The 18,805-nt window shown below is 48.8% G+C and overlaps 1 protein-coding gene and 1 long non-coding RNA gene across 2 annotated transcripts; one reads left to right on the forward strand and one right to left on the reverse strand.

The window, feature by feature from the left end:
• Nucleotides 1-2,153: 2,153 nt before the first annotated feature.
• PDX1 (pancreatic and duodenal homeobox 1) lies at nucleotides 2,154-7,213 on the reverse strand. The gene is given in 4 exon segments (XM_027651798.1): nucleotides 2,154-3,830; nucleotides 6,683-7,088; nucleotides 7,090-7,137; nucleotides 7,139-7,213. Coding segments are annotated over 4 exon segments (918 nt in total). The 3' UTR covers nucleotides 2,154-3,441.
• Nucleotides 6,471-17,658, forward strand: LOC113951150. The gene is made up of 3 exons (XR_003529059.1): nucleotides 6,471-6,668; nucleotides 11,511-11,601; nucleotides 17,474-17,658. It is a non-coding gene; the product is annotated as an uncharacterized LOC113951150 (long non-coding RNA).
• Nucleotides 17,659-18,805: the final 1,147 nt, after the last annotated feature.

An 18,805-nucleotide genomic window follows, 5' to 3' on the forward strand; every position in this document is an offset into this window, starting at 1 on the left:
CCCGTTTCCCTTGCCCAGCCTCAGCCAAAGCAGAGGCCCCAACCAGAGCTGCAGAGGTAGCTTCCCAGATGCCAGCAGATTCTGACCTGTGTGTGACAGCAGCCCCAATCTCCTGCCAAGTTTGGCCTAGCTGTGTGCCATTCACCTTAGATGCTCAGCTCTGCTTGGAAAAAGGAGAGGTTCAGCCTTGTGGTCTTTCATGGAATAACAGACAATGTCTCAGTAGTGCAGAAGCAGAACACTTTCACTGCAGTGTTGGGGGATGTATCTGAGCAAAGATGTTGCCTGTGTGAAGCTCAGTCAAGACTTTCATCCTCACTATCTTCCCTGAAGACATAGATAGAACTGATGTCTCCACAGTTTGTGGTGCAGTGGATGCCAGAGCCGGGGAGGGGGAAATTGCCTGTAATCTAGTTCAGCTCTTCTTTAAAATAATTAATACTGAACACTTACGAGTCTTGGGGGCATACATCTCCCACACCTACCTAAAGGATTTCACTGTTGCCCAAGAAGGAAATAAAAAGACATCTCACACTTTTCGTCTCTTGCCTAATTTTAAAAGTATTTTTAGAATGTTTGTGGAAATCCTATCCTGGGGTTAAAGGTGATTACATACAGATCACAAACTATTTCATAAGGGGAGGTGTCTCCTAGGAAGATGGATATATCTGAACAACCATTTTTGGTGAGATGGCATGACTCTCCATGTCAGCCTTGCCTTTTTCCAGCACTGTGTAGGGTTGGCTGTTCTGTCAGGTGAAGTTACCATGAATCTTTAGCTCTACAAGATTCCAGAGCTGTCTTGATTTAGTTAATGTTAATTGTTCTATTTGCAGTTGTAAAAAGGTGAATATATATACATATGTGTGTGTGCGTGTATGTGCTAAACCCATAAACAATGCCAACTCTCAGAAAAAAAAACTTTATTCATTAAAGTTAAACTATGCAGGTCTGATTCTGCTTCTACTAATAAAAATACTACCTTGATACTGTGGACAAATGATTCAAATAAATTGTGTGAGTTCTTTGTTTTCACATGAGTGCACAAAGAAAATCGAAACTGAATGCACGCTAGTACAGAAAGGACAGGCAACACTTCAGCCACAGTGTATGCTGCTCACCCAGGCCAATGTGCTTTACAAATCATAGCATAAAATCGTGGTATTTTTTGTCAGAGACATACTTCCTGCAGCTAGATCTGTTTTTATAGTGGCTCCCAAATTGCAGTTGTCTGTCAGTGCCAAACATTGTAAAAGGTATGTGGAAATTGTTCCACTGCATGTTACAAGTGACAGATTATTAATGTTAATGAGTAGTGATTAGAAATGCTGAGGTTTAAAAACGGTTTCATGTCCCCAAAAAATTTAAGAAATATTACTTTAATTACTATGGTGTTTTGGTTCTTAAGCAGAACAATTTTATTCGAATTTTGCTCATATAATCATTAGTAAAAGTTCTCACTCATTGAATGCGTTTTGATGAATAAGGATATACAGTCTCGGATGATAAATTTCTCAGGCATGTTGCAGGAAAAATTACCAGAAATGCTCCTATTTGCACACAGACCTTAATGTTCCCAAAGGAAAGAAAAGCAACAGACAAATTACAACTTCAGTTCGAGTCTCCCCCTTAGTGTTAAAACTCTCATGTAAGACGGGAAAAAAAACCAAAGAGGTGTACCAAGCTACTTCCTCTCCCCCTCGTTTTCAGCCGAGGGACTGGTATCATCGTCTGGTCAGGGTGTGACAGATTGTCTTCCTCCTCCTCCTTTTCTTCCTCCCACGGCCCGGGCCCTCAGCGCGGGAGGGATTGTGGCGGTCCCCAAGGGATGTTCGAGGGGCTGCTGCTGCTGAGTACAGGGCAGTAACCTCCCCGTCGAGGAGAGGAGGCAAATCCTCCTCACTGACAGAAAACCGGACAGTTCCTGCTTCCTTCTAAGGGCTGTTTTCTGTTTATAGTTTGGATGTGATTTGCTCCCCACTTAGTTGAAATTCTCGTCGTTATCGGGACGGGGAAGCTGTTCCTTATGGCACAGAAGGCTTGGCCCCGGGTGGCCGGCGCGGGCCCCCCCCCGCAACCCCCCGCAGGGGGTTTCCCCGCAGGGAAGCCCCGACCAGGCTCTCTCTCCTCTCCAGTCCGGAGGAGCTGGCCTTTCCCGCACGCCGGGACAGGACAAAAATAACACCCAGGAAAAGTCTTCGGTGCTCTGCAGTGCCTCGGGAGGCAGAGGGCCCCCAGCCTCTGCTGGCGTGTGAAGTCGCGTCTGCAGAGAAAAACCACGCGGAGCCGAGCTGGGACATGAGCTTGTGCTGCAGGGAGGTTTCTCCTCTCTAAGGCAGAATCCGAGCTTGCAGAAGGGTTGGAAGAGCGGCAAGAGCTTCTCCCCAAAGGACAATGTACCTGGGACCAGCCCTAGCCCCCCACATACGTCCCGCTCTCGGCTCGCAGCCCGATCTAGCTCTGTTCGTTTCCCGGAGGTTACCAGCGAATTTTCTTTTGCATCTTTGGGCTCGCACTCGCCCCTCGAGGAGGCGAGTGCAGCCTCGCGCACCGCGGAGCCCCCCGCGGAGCCCAGACGGTCACGGAGCCGCGGGCAGGCAGCACAGAGTCCCTACAGCCGCTGGCGAAGCCCGGAGGAGGGTCTGGTTGCCTATGCCCGTCATTGGGAACAGATCATCGGTGTAGTCAAATCCTGCCCGCAGGATACGAAGGGTTTTTTTTTTTTTTTTTAATATTTAAACTTTTTCTCTCCTTTTTTTTTCTTTCTTCCCCCTCACCCCCCCACCCTTCGCCCCCCCACCCCTTTCTTTCCCAAAGACAAAAGAGAACGAAAGAAACCAGATTCCAGTTTCCAAAGGAGTAAATAAAAGTCCCGAGGAGCCCTCGTTAGAACCGGTGCCCTGGTGCCACTGGAAGGGACGGGGACGGCGGCGTGCCAGCCCGTGGATGGTCCGGGATGCTCTGCTCCGCGTCCTCGCTTGTGAACCGACGGACACGGCGGGACGCGCGCCCCGACCGGGCAGCCGTTCGAGGTAAGGCGGCGTGCTCTCGTTTCTCCTCCGCTTCCCAGACCGCTCCGTGCACCCAGGGTTGCACACACAGTCGGTGGCCACCCGAAACCCGCCTTCCCCAGGGGAAGCTGCCCCGTAGGTCTCGTTGTGGTGCGGGTTGCTCGGGGGAGCGGGGCACAGCTCGCCGCCGTCTCGGCGGCTCCCTGCGGCCTACTCCGGCCCTGCGGCCCACAGTGAGCCCCTCTTTGTTACAGCTGAACATTTCGTTTTTGGAGGACGCGAGCGTCGGAGTGGAGGCAGAGATTCCCCGGGGGAAGGCGGGAGAGCATCGGCACGGCACGGCGGGGCGGCGGGAAGCCTGTGCCAGCCTCTCGGCTCTTTCCCTTATTCCATCCTTTTCCTCGTCCCGGGGCGTGGGGCTCCCCGCGCCTCATCGAGACTCCTGCTGTCTTCTGGGTGCTAGGCTGGGGGCGAGAAGGTCCCTGGAGGTCCCCGAGGTCAGGTTCCCGGCGGGGCATGGCTGGAGATCCTCCTTGTTCTGGAGCTCTCCGGAGGTCACCACGCAGTCTTGCTCGGGGTCATTGCTGTTGCCCGCCCCGCGCTTTTTGTCCTCTTCCTTCTTCCACTTCATCCGCCTGTTCTGGAACCAGATCTTGATGTGCCTTTCGGTCAAGTTCAACATGACAGCCAGCTCCACCCGTCGCGGCCTGGAGATATACTTGTTGAAGAGAAACTCCTTCTCCAGCTCCAGCAGCTGTGCCCGCGTGTACGCCGTCCTCGTCCTCTTGTTCTCCTCCGGTTCAACTACACAGGACCCCCCTGGAGAGAAGCGAGAGTCAGTCTCGGCCCGCCTGGGTGCCCCATAGGGCTAGGGGGGCCACATCCCTGCACCTCTGCACGGAGTGGAGGACACGCGGGGGAAGCAAGCGGGGTGAAGGAGAGGCCTCGGGGAGCTCTCCGGCTGGGCACAGTGAGGTGGTGCTAGTGGCGGCAGTCACAACTGCTGCTATTTTATTTTATAATAATTTAATATTTTTTAACAATAATTCGGATGAGATTTTCACGGAAGCGCCGTCCCTCGAGCTGTGGGAGACGCTCACGTGCCACCGTTTGCGTGTCACTGAAAGCTCCGAAGGGGTCCCGGATCCAGGGTTGCAATTGCTTGCGTTTGTGACAAAAAAGAGAAAAAAAAAAAAAACAAAGAAAAAAAAACACAAACAAAACCAAAACCAAAACCAAACAAAAAAACCCCGAACGCAAACCAAACAATGATCCACCACACACAGAGAAATCAAAACGGAAAAAAATAACCCCTCCAAAACACCACCACCGCCAAAACTCTAAAGAAACCAACGCACCAAAAAAACCCCTCTAAAACAAAGCAACAATAATTGTTGGGCTGCCGGGTCGGGAGCGGGACTAGGGCCAGGAGCGGGACTGGAGCCCCTTCGTTTCGCCAGGTTGGTGAAACTTTGGGTTTCTTGTTCCCGTAAAAAGCGGCAGTAGCTCAGTCGCCGTTCCCAGCGTGGCCGCCGCACTCCTGCGACGGCACTGGGGAGCGGGTGATACAGGCGGCTCATCGAGAGCACTGTAACTCAGGGCCGCTTTTACCAGCTCCAGACCCCAGCTGGTCACGCTTTCGGGGGTGATATCATCTGTAGGGAACGGTGATTTAAACAGACAGCAAGACACAGTCATTTCAAGAGATCTACGCGGAGTCTCCCACTGCTCATCTTTCTATTCCCATGATTCTATATTCATTTATTTATGCAGTGTTTGTAAGTATAAACTTATGTATATAAACTTATATATGTATTTAAATATATATTTAAATATACATGTAATGTTTACAGATAAAAATCCTATTGTGTGTGTATATGCATAAATATATATTAAAATCAATGTGTATATGTATAAAAATATTTGTAAATCTAAACCTATGTATAAACCCGTATGCATGTGTTTGTAGCTGAAAAAAAATTTGTTCTATTACTGTAAAATAAACTAGTGCTACCTGGAAGGCGGAACGCCAGGGATCTATCGGAGGCCGGGCACCAGGAGACGGCCGGCAAGCCCCGCGCCGGCGGCGGAACCCGGAGTCGGGCACGGCGGGTGGCACAGGGCCGGGCTCGGCCGCGGCTTCTCTGGTCACCTTTCCCCGTCAATAGCAACGCAAAGCCCCGCAGCATCCATGGACGCCTAAGTCCCAAGGGTTTCCACTAAAAATAAATCCCGGGGGTATATAGTTTGACACATACACAGTACAAAATACGTCGGGGGTTGGCTACGAGGGCTGCGTCGGCACAGCGCGGGGCCCTTTTAGGTCTGCGGGAGTGCTCTGGCAGGAAGGACCCGGTGCTGCGTGTGCCTGTACACACATCTCACGGACCGAGCAATGCACGGCCCCTGCCTGCACCTCCCGGGAGGGCTGGAGGGAACAGGGGAGAGTTTTAGGCTTCCACGGGGAAAGTTTCTCTTTTCTGCTGGTTTTGTCACTCCTTGGGTACAGGAAACAGAGAAAGAAGATGTAGTTCAAAAGTTTGGGGTTTTTTTCTTTCTTTTTTTTTTTTTTTTTTGGTAATATTATTATTCCAGAAGTACATTCAACTTAATGAAAATTATCTGATTTTCTCTCCTCCCCTCCCCACCTCCTCACTGGCACAATCTCTGCCGCCGTGTCCGCGGCTTGGGACAGCGTGCTCTCCTAACCCTTGCTGGCAGATGCGCCTCTCTGGAGATTGGAGATCGCCACCTGTTCTTCCCTCCCCCTCGGTCCGTCCCATGCAATTCCCAAACTATTTCATAGTGATTTTAATACTCCGGTCCTTTTTTCAACTGTCTATTTGAACAAAGCCATTAATATAATATTTGCCCTATAGGTGTGACGGAGGCGAAGGACACGATAACATTGTGAGGGCAGAGACAGAAATATTGTTGGGCAGCGGAACTTTCTGCCTAGATAGAGTTTCTTCCTCTCACTGGCAGCTCTGTTTCGTTTGTGCATTGTTTTCCCTGCCTTGTTTTTTTCACTTGGAAAGGTGCAATTATGGCTAAAACCCGTCGGGAAGCAGGAGGGGTGGGAGAGAGAGACCAGGACGAGAGATGGGCTCTGCACGGAGGAAAGCCTAGAGGCAGAGGAAAGGGGATCGGCGGCTGCTCCGGGGGCTTGGGGGTTGCTCCGCGCCCGCACAGTGGGGGCTGTCCCCTGCCCGCCAGCCCTACCTGCCGCTCCCCGCCCGCTCCACCTCGCAGGTGCCTCCGCACCCCTGGCCTCGCCCTCCGCGGACCCGGCCCCCGCGCGGAGCTCACCGCGCCCGCGGACACACCGTGCTCGGCGAGGCGGCAGCGCCCAGGAGCCACTTGCACATTGTCTCAACTTGGCCACAATTAGTTAATTGGTGAAAAATAATTCGTTAATAATTGCTCAGGCGCAGGGAGCGGTGAGCCCGCCGGCACGGACTGGGGTGTCGGCTCCCTCCCCGGCGTTAAACCCAACGGCAGCAGCCGTAGAGCAGCGGGTCTTGAGGGGCGGGCTAGGGGGAAGCGACCCTCCAGGACCTCTCCACAGTACATCCGAGCGGTGGGGACAGGACCGGTGCAAGGGAGGGTTCCTGACCGCCGAGAGGGAGAGAAGCGGGGGAGCAGAGGCAGAGGGAGGTGGTGGGGCTTACCGGTCCACTGTCCCTTCCAGGCGTGAGATTTGGTGGACTTCATCCAGGCGAAAGGCACCTGCACTCGGGGCTCCTCTACAGCCCCCGTGTCCGCCCCGTCTGAGAAAGGCAACGCGTCCTGGTGGGGAGGAGGAAGATGAGCGTGGTGGTGATGGTGATGAAGGTGGGAGACCCCGGCATCCTCAGTGATGGGGGGCACTTCGTAAGGTGAAATGTCTGGCGGGCTGCCTTGCTCGAGAGCCCCTAAGGCGCTGGGATAAGGAGTCTGTTGCTGCCTGCCCATGTACAGGCAGGCGGGGGGGCTGGGGTTGTAGTCCTGCGCCTGAGCTCTTTGAAACGCGCACGACTCCTTGTAGAGCTGCGCCGAGGCGTAATACTGCTCCTCGGTATTCATGGCGAGCGGAGTCAGGGGGTTCTCTCAGCTTAGGGACACATAGGGCTGCTCCCGCTCCCGGAGCCCAGGATGCCTCTTTGACAGCTGGCAGCCCCGCCGAGCCCCACCGCCCTGCCCGGCTCCCGCCGCCTCCCCATAGGCGCCTCTCCCCCACGTGAGCCCTCCCGCAGCCCTCCGGGGCGGGGCGCGGACCGTAAGAGGCCACCCGGGGTGGCCCTGGTCCCGCAACCCCCTTGCCCTCAGTCGGGCCGGCCCCAAGACCCCTTGCTCTTCTGCCGGGTGCCGCTCCCTGCTTTGGGATGAGGAACCCCGCGGCGAGGGATTTACGGGGCCTGGTAGGGAGTCGGGGGATTGCCCCGAAGTGCAGGGCGCTCGGGGAGGGATGGTCCCTAAACACACCTTTTCCCTCTTCCACTCGCTTGCCCAGGAGAGGTTTATAAGCCAACACCCCTCGGGCAGGGAGAGGAAATCCCTCCGAGGGCTGGGTAGATTCGGCTCCTTGAGGGGTTTGGCATAAGGGCACTTCGGTCTGCGAGGGCATCTCGGCTAAGGATGCGGTGTCCGGGGACGAGCAGAGTGCGCCAAGCGGGCGCTTCCTCAGGGGGACCCGTGTGCCAGAGCCCTGGGTGAAGGCCAGGACCGGCTTTTTGCCCTTTCACCCCTACCTGGGGGGATGTGACCGGTGAGGACCACAATGCTATCGCCAGAGCGAGCGATAGGCAGCGGATTGTTTGCCCAAGGGGTAAATTTGGGAGCCTTTCCCGCGGCTTGGGCTACAATGTGTTGACCCTCGGAGATAATCTGCTCCAAGCTGGTGCCGGTTGACTAGGTGACGAGGCTATGAGGAGGCGGAGAGCTACCGAAAGGGACAAAGATCATTTCCCTGCCTCCCTGCACTCGGCCCGGCCGCCGCTCTCTCCGTCTCGGCCGCAGGCACGCTTCCTATGTGCCCGGCCCGCCTCCTTTCACCGCCGCTTTCCCCGACACCGGGGCTTCGCCGCCGCCGTCGGGGCGAGCACTCGCCCCTCCGTGTAGGGTGCGTGCGGTCGGCCCGGCCCGGTTTGGCTCGGCTCGGCCAGTGACGATGTATACCCCGAGCGGCGAGACAGCAGAGTCCCGGTACTTCGCTCCTGCGCCCGATTCCGTGGGATCATAAACCCGCCCAGTCCATTACACTTAAAATGAGTTTCCGCTCTGAACTCACGCGGGTCCCCCATCTCTTAGAAAGCACACTGAGCCTTTGATTCAATATTGAGCCATTAAGCGATTGCTTTCCCGAGCCATTTAACAGCAGCTCTTATGGATAAATAAACAAAAAAGGCTGTAAACCAATTATAGTGCGGATAGCGAAAAAGTATTTTATTAGCGGGAATTACCGATAGACATCGCTGCTGCTCGGGCTCCCCGCGCCCGGCACCCGCCCCCTCCATCCCCTGGCATGCTGAGCAGGGTACGTGTCCCCGCGGAGCCCGCAGCCAGTGTGCGACCAGAGGGAATGCGCAGCTCCGTTAGTGGGGATTTCTCCCCGCCAGCTCAGCACGCCTGCGGTGCCTCAGCTTACATCTCTTGCAGACACGGGTGTCCTTTGATCTGGAGACGTCTTGTGCTCTCACCTCAGCCCAGCATCACCAGCTCCTTCCCCAGAGATCTGCTCCCTGCAGCACTTACTTCTCCGGGTTTTCCACGGGGAACCGGCGCGGATAAACAAACGCGAGGCCATAAAACCCAGAGCAAATTGATTCATCTCCAGGGAGGACCATTACCCGATGTCTTAATGCGGTCCTCTCTATATAACGAACGTCTCCAAACAGAGCAAACACTTCCCCCTACAAAGCAAATGAATTTCGTATAATTTAGAGCTAATTCTCTTTCATTCTGCCTGCGTGAGCAGTCGATAAGGACACGCTTTGCCGTTCTAACAACGAGGAGGTGAGCTGCAGTGCAGGAAAAGGGCTCCGCTGGGTATCCCGGCACTGGGGACCCCGTCCAGGCCCTGGAGTGGTGGTGTCCCGCAGCCGGGGGTCCACGGGATGAGGAGCTGACCCCAGCTGGAGCCCGAGCCCAGGGATCTCCGTGTCCTGCCTCCTCCTCCTCCTGGGATGCAATCACTGATACTTGGCTTAAGAGTCCTTCCGCAGCTGTGGGTTCCCAGGAGAAGTTTCTGAACTGTCAGTGGGCCCCATCCAAGTACCCACTTGATGTGGAAAAAGGGTGATGGAAGAGGCAGATGAGAGTGATGGGAATGACCAATGTCCCTGCTTGCCTCAGGACCGGACTCTGCAGACATCGCTGCATCCACACACATCACCTCAGACAGTCGCAGCAGGGTGTGCATATGAGATAAGACACCAAACATCTACCAAATTTCCAGAATTTTCTATTCCAAGAATTTCCTGAGCACTGTGAATGTTTTAGTCCTCAGATGATTTTACCACACTTTGGCTCTCCCCTGGAACCATATGTAAACATTTTGCCTCCCACCACTTCGTGGCGAAGTGTTCCCCAGATTAAGTGCTGCTGTGTGTGACACTGCTGACCCTACACCTGGCTGCATTTAATCAGTCTTAATTTTCCAACAATAAGAACCTTGAGATGTGTAGGCGCAATATAAGAAACTAAAAGGTGCATCATTTCCTCTAGCTCCCATGTAGACTTTGAATGGTGAGCCCAGAGTCTCCTGTCTATATATTTTCATTTCCCTGCTGAGAATTTACCCTGTCCTTACTCCTCAAGTCTTTGGTTTTGGCAGGCTTGGAGTGACAAGAATCTTGGCTGTCCTCAGTCTGAAAGTAACCATGTGCAGAAAAGATGTCTGGTACAAATATTATTACCACTGATAGATGTACAGCCAACTTTTAATTATTGAAAACAGAAAAGTAAAGGACACGTTGCACACTAAAACAAATTAATAATGGATCAGGTAGATTCTCCCTCACCTTAAAGCCTCTCTGGACATATGCTCCAGTTCAACTGGAAGTCCTGTATTTTACCTGCTCTAGGAAGTTTTTAAGGACTCTAGAAGCCCTTCACAATTTGGGGATATTTATGACCTGCGTGTTTAAGTCACCCAGCTTTATCAATGAGCTGGAAAGTTCACACTTCCAGCTCACTTTTGTCTCTGATGCGTGAGCGTTGTCCCACAACCATTATAATACAGTTGTAGTTCAGGTTGAGAAAAACCTCTAGATTTGAATATCTGCAGGGAAGGAGACTCCACAACATCTCTGGGCAGCCTGGCCTAGTATTTTGTCAACCTCAAACGAAGGAAGTATTTTCTCATATTCAAATGCGTCTTTCCATGTTTCAGTTTGTGCCTATTGCCCCTTGTCTTGTTGCTGGGCACCACTGAAAAGTCTGGCCCCATCCTCTGACACTCACCCTTAAGATATTTGTCTGTATAAATAAAAATTCTTATAGTAAGCTTGCTCTTCCAAGAGATTAAACAAAAATGAATCTATGATTCTATACCAGTAATTGAAGGATGGTGGTGATAGCAGCAATGTTAAGTAGGACAGCAGGTTGTAATTATCCTCTACACAAGTGCAGGAATTGATGTATTCGAGCACCAGTAACAAATGTTTCAGGTACTCAGCTGTTGCCATCCTGCAGTAAGATCACACAATAACTGCACTGCAATACTTGAATTACCAAGTATGTTGTAAGGACTTGTTAAGATCTGATCACATTCTCTAGCCTGCTCTTCGCCTCACAGAGAAGAGGCAATCTGTGTGGTTAGTCTTATTCTGTATTATATGAAGCCTAAACATTTGAAATATAATACAAATCTCTCTGAATAGCGAGGGGTTTGCAAAGCAAAGTCACTTACTTAATGCAATATCTATGTGGTTTTAAAATATATGCCAACATGTGCAACATGCCTCTTGAAATTCAAGGGCGTTTTCAACGTTCTCACCTTTGAATGGTTAATATAGGGGCTTAATGTGAGTCACTGTATTTTGGAAGTCTTGCCCACTTCTTCCCCAGTAGTGTCTGACAGGTATCACCACAGGCTGCTGAGATCAGTGAAATGTAAAACCACCTGGATGCAGTATAACTTTTTTCCCCTAGGAAAGGTGACAGGAGCATTTCGTTTGCCTTTCAATGCAAGTAATTTGTGAATCCCTACTAACTTATCTCCCTTTACGATCAATGATAGTTTCCTCATTCCTCCCACTACCCTGACTGTCTGATTAGAGTATAAAATAGTAAGGAGTATAGTTCAGTCACACTTCCCTAAAGTAATCTGGTTTGACTTTCTGTATCTGTATAATATTTAACGACTTCTCAGTGCTTAACACCTTTTGTGGAATCCACATTTAGACAGAAAAGAAGTACTGAAGGTGAGTGAAACATATTCATCATAATCTTTTTCTCTCTCATTTTTCTCTCTCATCTGTGCTCAAACCTACACGGGAAAACTGTATCTGTGACAAGGTACCACAGTGGGAGAAGAAGCTGACTGGGAAACAGAGCTTTCCCAGGGATTGATTTTTAACCCCCCACCATGGCTGTATCTAGCAGAAAGGTAACCTTTCACAAAGCTGGTTAATAATCAATAACCATGTGAAAACAAATCTGTCTTTCCCTCTCAGAACTAACGATAAAAATGAGAGCATGAATTATTCCACCTACCCTAAAGTAAGACTGGTTCATCAGTTTTGGGTTTTTTTTGGCAAGAGGCTTTTTTAGATCTCAGAGTGATTCAGCATAGGCACACAGCAGCTTCAGTTTGCTCTTCCCACCGTGCATCAGCTTCTTCACACTGCAGGTGTGGGCCACAGCTTGAACTGCAGGAAGACAAGTTTATGTAAGCCATTTTGAATAAGAACTTGTTTAGCAAATATATAGGGAAGTTGCGTTGGGAAGTCTGAGAATAGTAGAGGGTCTTATATGCATAATCTCTTTTTGCTTTTTCTATTTTACACCTTTTAAATTTTTTTTCCATGTCCCCCAATATTAATGATTTCATTTTCTGGTAGGGATAGGAAACACAATTTCATTGTCTTGTAAGAAGAGTTGAGGAATTACTTTTGAATACTGTGAACCTTCCCACTGAAAACACAGCTATTTCATGTTGTCTGCCTCACACAACTTTATGTTTTCCAATTAATGTTTATTATACCAGATAGGAGTAGAAAAAAATCAATATGTACACACACACACATATATATATATTCAGATAGTTACAGCAAAAGGAATTCAGGGCAGAATCATAACCCTGAAAGAATTCCTCCTCACATCCCTTGCCTGCTTAATTTTTCCCCAAAACCCCAGGCTCTTTGAGGCATGTCAGGTTTGGGGCTCAGACAGAACCTGGCCAGGTGGCACCTGGCAGTTCTCACCATAGTACTCCCCTCTTGTTTGTCCTTTGTAACTTTGCCTGACTTCAACCATTTGAGCTGAAATTTTCCATTCTATATCTCTGCCTCTCACGAAACATGTGGGGAAACTTTCCTTAAAATTTTTTGTACAGGTACAAAAGGGAAGCTGAGAAACTCTGATGCCCAGCAGCTGGCTGTGTGGAGAGGGCGTGGAGTTGTTGCCTCCTCTGCAAGTCTCTCGAAACAACAGTGACCATGTATGTCTGATCACAAATCAGAATAGAGGACTAGAATAGATGACACCCTGAGACAGCAACTTGACACACTTTTCCTGCTCTGTTTTCTTAGCAGCTGTGTTTCTTTGCTGGATTTAAGTATGTTAGAAGTCCTGCTGGGATGTTGTCACACACCAGTGTCCCTCCAGGCCAATCTCTGTGCAAAGCTGCCTACATTTAGTCAAAGTTTGAACTGCTGCACATCACTTAGCAGCTAAGTCCTTTACAACTCATTTACAACAGTGAGCAGATCTCTGCCCTGGTCCTCAGGACTGAATGACAGCTCACTGCTTGGCAGTTGTGATATTGAACCCAATAGCTGAAAAGTTGGGAGATATACTCCATCCTCCAACCTTGGGCATGGAGGAGGAAGGTGATTTATACAAAAGACGTGTAAGATGCTCACCCTTCCGAGGAAGGCATTTTAAGGTCTAGGTTTGGGCATGCTACCAGCTCAGCTCTGGGTGAGACCCAAGAGTGCACCAACCAGACCTTTTTCCACTTCCCCGTCCCTGCTCACAGGGAAAATCATGGGTGTAGAGGTCAGGAGAGAAGAGGATGTGCTCTCACCAGCCCTCTGCCCAAGTGGGAAGCTGAGCTGCTGGGTGCTCCAGTAGGTCTGACAAAAGGGACATAATGTAACCTTGATGAATCTCTCGGGTTAAATTTTTCATAAAGGGTTTCCAGCTGCAAACACTTTACTTTACTGGGTGACTGGTCTGCAGCAGCTTGAGGTACTCCCAAAAGAAGGGGAAACTTTGGGGAAGTCTGTTTGTGAACATGCAATGCCACAAGAACTGGGCTCTGGAAGTGTCTTGACCCCCTCCAGTGTTGTCCACACAGGCTTTTTTGTAGCTGGTGGGTCCACTAGAACTTCTGAGCAGTTTTAGCCTAATCATACTTGTCTTAACATGGATTTCAGGAGGTATATACATGGTTGTGCAATGACTGAAATCCATTTGAAAATCAAAGCGTCAGATATCATTCTTCCCTCCATAACTGATACTGCAACAGCCCTAGGGGTGCTGTGAACTTTTCAGACTCCATCGAGAGAAGTGCTAGGAAGAAGACCAGAAGGAAACCCACGCCTCTGTCCTCTGAGCATCAGTGCTATAAAATCAACAGTGACTAAGTCTTGAACTCAAGGACCTCAGGAGGCAAAGTAGAACAAATGCAGAATTCTTTTAACTGAGTTTGGCTATAACACACTGTAGACAAGAGAGGAGCCCTGGGAAGGAACAGGAGGAGGGCAGTAGACAAAATGCCATGTCAAAGTGTATGTAGATGTGATATGAACTCAAGCCTTTCAGTCAACTTCCTTGCTTGTAATTCCTTGCCTGTGTAATACACTGCAAGGGGTCTAGTTCTTGTGTTTATCCAACAAGGGAAGAGAAAAGTATCTACACATTACCTGTTCATTTGGTCATTAAAAAATTTGAATTCTAAATATTTAAATAATTGCATATTTTTTTAATTAAGAGACACCTGCCTTACAAAAAGTTTTTAGGACCTCTCACATTTTAAAAAATGAAGAAAAGAAATTAGAATTTCTTTACAGATAATTCACCAACACAAAAATAAGCAGAACCAATTAAAAATATGGATTGCTCACTTGCTCAGCAACAATGGGCACTGTTTTCCTCTGTGTATAAGAGAATCTAAATATTTACTGTGTAGTATATAATCTCTTAGCTTTGCTTATTTATGTATAATATACTCTTTTAAGTGCAATTTAGACATATTATGGATCCATGTAGCTTTGAATATTTCCACTTATCTGCAAAACTCACCTGCTTGCCTTTCTTGCCCCTCGTCTTACCTTGTGTTTCCCCACTTTCTCTTTCATTTGCTTTCTCTTTCACTTTCTCTTTCTCTATCCTAATCTTCTTAATTATATTTCCATCTAGTATTTCCAAGTCCCTTAATTGTATATTTATTTCCCTGTTTTGTATACCATTTATTCTCAGTATTTATATATTTATTTCTGCATAAGATTTGCAAGTCCAGCTCAATTTCAAAAAGATTTGATTTAAACCCACAGTTACATAGCAGACTAGAAAAAAATCACTATCTTTATGAAGTGATGATGAGCTGTACACACATAATGGGTATAGATTTGCACATTTAAATGAAAGCTTGACTAGGTTGTTATTCACTGAATGATGCATGTAGGTTTTATTGCTCCTTACCTACACACTGGAAAGCACATTGTCAAAGCTTGAAATGATTTTATGTACTTGAACACCACCTGATTTAATGCATCAGCTGACAAGGACAAAGACATTGATTAAATGTCCTGCCTCAGGTGTCCAGAAGGCTGGAAAAGGTTGTCCCCTCAAACTAACCACTGAAACTTCAGCCAGTAATCATTAACTCAGTATTTGGTCCAAGCTTTAGGAATAACAGGAGGCTTTAAAAAGTGGCAGTCAGAAAACACTCAGTGTGATTTAGGAGACTATTTGAGGTAGAGTCGAGTGATAAGAGTCTCTCCTGATTGGTTAGAAAGGCGCTGGGGGTTTGATCCTTGGAAGGACACCTCTGGACTCTTAGTGAGCAGGGAGAGAGCCCAAAGGGTGCACGGTGAGTACACAGTGCTTGCACGGGGATTGTAAGACAGTCACTTGCAGGGAGATTGTGAGACAGTGGTTACTCTCACTTCATTTGAATTTGTAAAGGCTCTGGGCTGGCCTGCACTGTCTCTTGACAAAGGTGGTTTGCATTGCCAAGAAACAGGTGAACGCTTGAGCCAGCAGTGAGAGGCTACACTGGGTTTTAAATTTTAAAATGCCACTTGGTAGGCTTCAACAGAGCAACATCTAGCCACTGGGTTTCTAGACAGGCATGATCTTTTGATTTGAGGCTGTTCTCCTACATTGCATCTACAACAGTTTTTCACAATCTATAAAATCCACGTGGCATCGCAGAAACCTTGGCAAGAGTAATTTCATCATAACAACTGAAGGAAGTGAGACATCACCTTGTACAAAAGAAGCTTTCAGAAACCCCACAGCCATCTTGGTCATGTTGTTCCAACACCAGCCCAACCTAGAAGACTACCTCCTCTTGGAGTAATGTGCAGTCCAAACACCCAGAGCAGCACAAGGCAGGCAGAGGCTCAGGGGAAGGAAGGTACCTGTCCCAAGAATTAACCCCAGTGAAAGAAACCAGATCTCTAATTCTTGTTTGATGTCCATTTCCTGCTCTCTGTTTTGGTTAGGAAACCTCCAATTGAATACATAAGTGCTACTCTTGCCAAAACTAACCCCTTAACCTAAATGATCCTCTTGTGAACCTCAAATGAAATCAACTATTTAGTGCTCAGCTCATTTGTGCAGTAGAACTGTTAATGTGGTTGTCTAATTTATGGAGCAGCCAGGTTCTGGTTAACAGTGCAAGAGTGTAAGGTGGCAATGAGCAGTCTATTTTCCATGCACACTGGAGCAGAAAACTGTATGTAAAGGAAGTTCTTTTCATAGGTGCAGCACGCTAAAAAGCTTTCACCTAAAATTATATAGCCTGACAAACAATATAAAAACACAGATTGCCCAAAAAACAAATAACATATCAGCCATTTATACAAAACCATACTACTTAAACTCTTCAAGCTTGAAATGACTGTGTATTTTTTTCCCATTAAAATGTTACGGTCTACGTATAAATTGTTTTAAATTCAGATTTGATATCAGTGTGTTTTCAAAGCCTAGATGGATTTAACACTTTTCCCAAGATGAAACATTAGCTCTGGGTGGATGCAGAATCATCTCCAAGGATTTGGTCTAGCGAAAGGTGTCTCTGCCCATGGCAGGGGAGTTGGAATTAGATGATCTTTAAGGTCCTCCCACCCCAAACCATTTTATGAGTCTATGATTTCTTTCCCATCTGGAGTCAGGACACGTGGGGCTGCCAGGGCTCTGATGCCCTTGTAGGAGCCAAGTGGGAGCAATGGGAAGGAAACAATCTCTTCTGGAGGTGAGGTCACACTGCAAACACCCTCTGTGCCTTTCCCTGTGGTTTCACCCAAGCTCCTCATGTCTTTGTTATTGAGTTAGATTTAGACACTCCAAGAGTCAAAGGGGAAGAAGGGTCCACATTAGAATTCAGTAAAGCAAAAGTTCCTGCTCTCCCTCCTGCTATCCAGTGGTTTTTACTTGCACCATGTGCTGCTTACCACCTCAGCCACCCCTCTCAAACCCGACCCTGGCACAGGTCACTCTGCCTCCATGCGCCTGCCTTGTCCGCACCTCTTTTCTTCCTGGGTGTACATTTGTAAATGTTTTAATTCTCCCTCTGCAGGAGAAGCAAGGCCGGGCTCTGGGGGGTGCCGGCTGCAGACCACATGTTTTTTTCCACAAGGCTTTTCCCTTCAAGAACCAGGCAGCCAACCAAGCCCTCAGAGACAACACCTAAGCCATGCATGGGAAAGGCAAAGGGCCTCTACTAATCGCTGACTCAACATGAGCACCAGGCAGATGGATGCAACGTGTTTAATGCATGTGTGTTCACCTGCCCCAAAGGGAACAGCTAACTCAGGCTTTGATATCTGTAGTTAAATGAGCCTACCTATCTTGTTTTAACTTGGCACTATCTGCTAATGTAGAGGCATGAACAACACATTTTTGAGAGAAAGAAGAAGTGGGAAGTTGTGCCCAAACCCTGAATTCTTTTCTAAACACTGCCATTGTCGCAGTAATAGTCTGATACAAATGGTGATGCTAACATGATACCTCACCTGGGTGAGGTGTGAATGTGGATGTATTGGGCTGCTCTCATGTCCCTCACTTGCCTGTTTTCGTTCCCACAGACATTTGGGATTGGCCTGGAGCCTGAGCCATACCAGCCACTTAGCACGGTCTCAAGGGGACCAAGCAACTCTCCTGCCTGATCCTTACAGAGGTCGTGCCATGCCCCGTCAGCCACCAATAGTCCCTTTGCCATTGGAAGACAGAATCCTCCTGGTATCCACCGGCCACATCTCCTACCATCTTGTCATTGGCATGTATTCAACTCCCACTAAAGGTCCATTTGTCAGCTGCCCTGTGGTCAGGGTATCACTCTCATACATTCAACAGTGGGGGTGACTTCTCTGACCTGTAACACATGGTTGTCCCAGAAGTTTGCCATAAGTATGCCTTCATGATCCACTGTGGCTTGGAGGAAGATCACCCTTGCGGGGGATGGGTTTGCACGCTGCGGGAGATGCCTACAACCTCTTCTGTGAAAGTCAGCTGCTCTTTCAGACCCTCACTTAAGTCACTGCCCCTGAGTAAATCACTCTATCCATTACATGGTAAACATCCCTGTCCTCAGAGCTCGCGGCTATTATCATACTGAGTAGCTATTGATCTGGGGCAGCTTGGGACAGTCAGCTGATGGCAACTTCTCAGCTAACTTGATTTCTATTAACATTTGTGTAGGAAGCTCTTCCCATGTTCCAAGATGTTTCTAAATAGTGCAATCCCCTGACTGCACTAGCTGTCTGGCACCCAAACATCTTTCCGCAGCTAGGCAATTCATGGAAACCACCACATGCAGACAGTGCCTCCACTGTGCCAGCAGTGAACTCCCTCTGGAAGTGCTGCTGCCTTATGGGATGACAGAGATCAAGGATGACATGCCTTGTGCCTCCACCTAGACTTTACTTGTGACCTTCTACAATAGTCAGATAGCCACCAGCCACTGCATGTCTCCAAGTACAGGCTCACCCATGTGGCTCTGACAGGAGAGGGTGGATGTGAGCAACATGGGGCCTTAAGAGTGTCTCAACTAAAGAGGAAAGCACTTCTGCCTACAGGGCTAGGGAAGACAGAGCAATTTCTTGCCTCAGGAAACAACACAGAAGTTCACTTCAGTCAGGTCACCAAGGAACCTGGCCTCCCTCACAAAGACCGTTCCCCTATCCCAAAGACCTTTACCCCAGCCCTGGCACCTGCTCTGTATATGCGAAGTATATTTGTGGCTAAGCACAGAGGAGAAGGTGTCCAATAGATGGTGAAGAAATGAGGCTGCACACACAGTATGATTCAGTTTTCTGGATTCTCCACAGAACTGTCTCTGCATTCCCCTTTATTAGAGTTCTTCAGTAAACAGCACCTGGTGTTGTCATTCGGTTAGCTAGAATTCCCAGGACTTTTTG

This window comes from Corapipo altera, unplaced genomic scaffold, assembly GCF_003945725.1.
Source record: "Corapipo altera isolate COAL_440 unplaced genomic scaffold, ASM394572v1 0, whole genome shotgun sequence".
In the NCBI taxonomy this organism is placed as follows: domain Eukaryota; kingdom Metazoa; phylum Chordata; class Aves; order Passeriformes; family Pipridae; genus Corapipo; species Corapipo altera.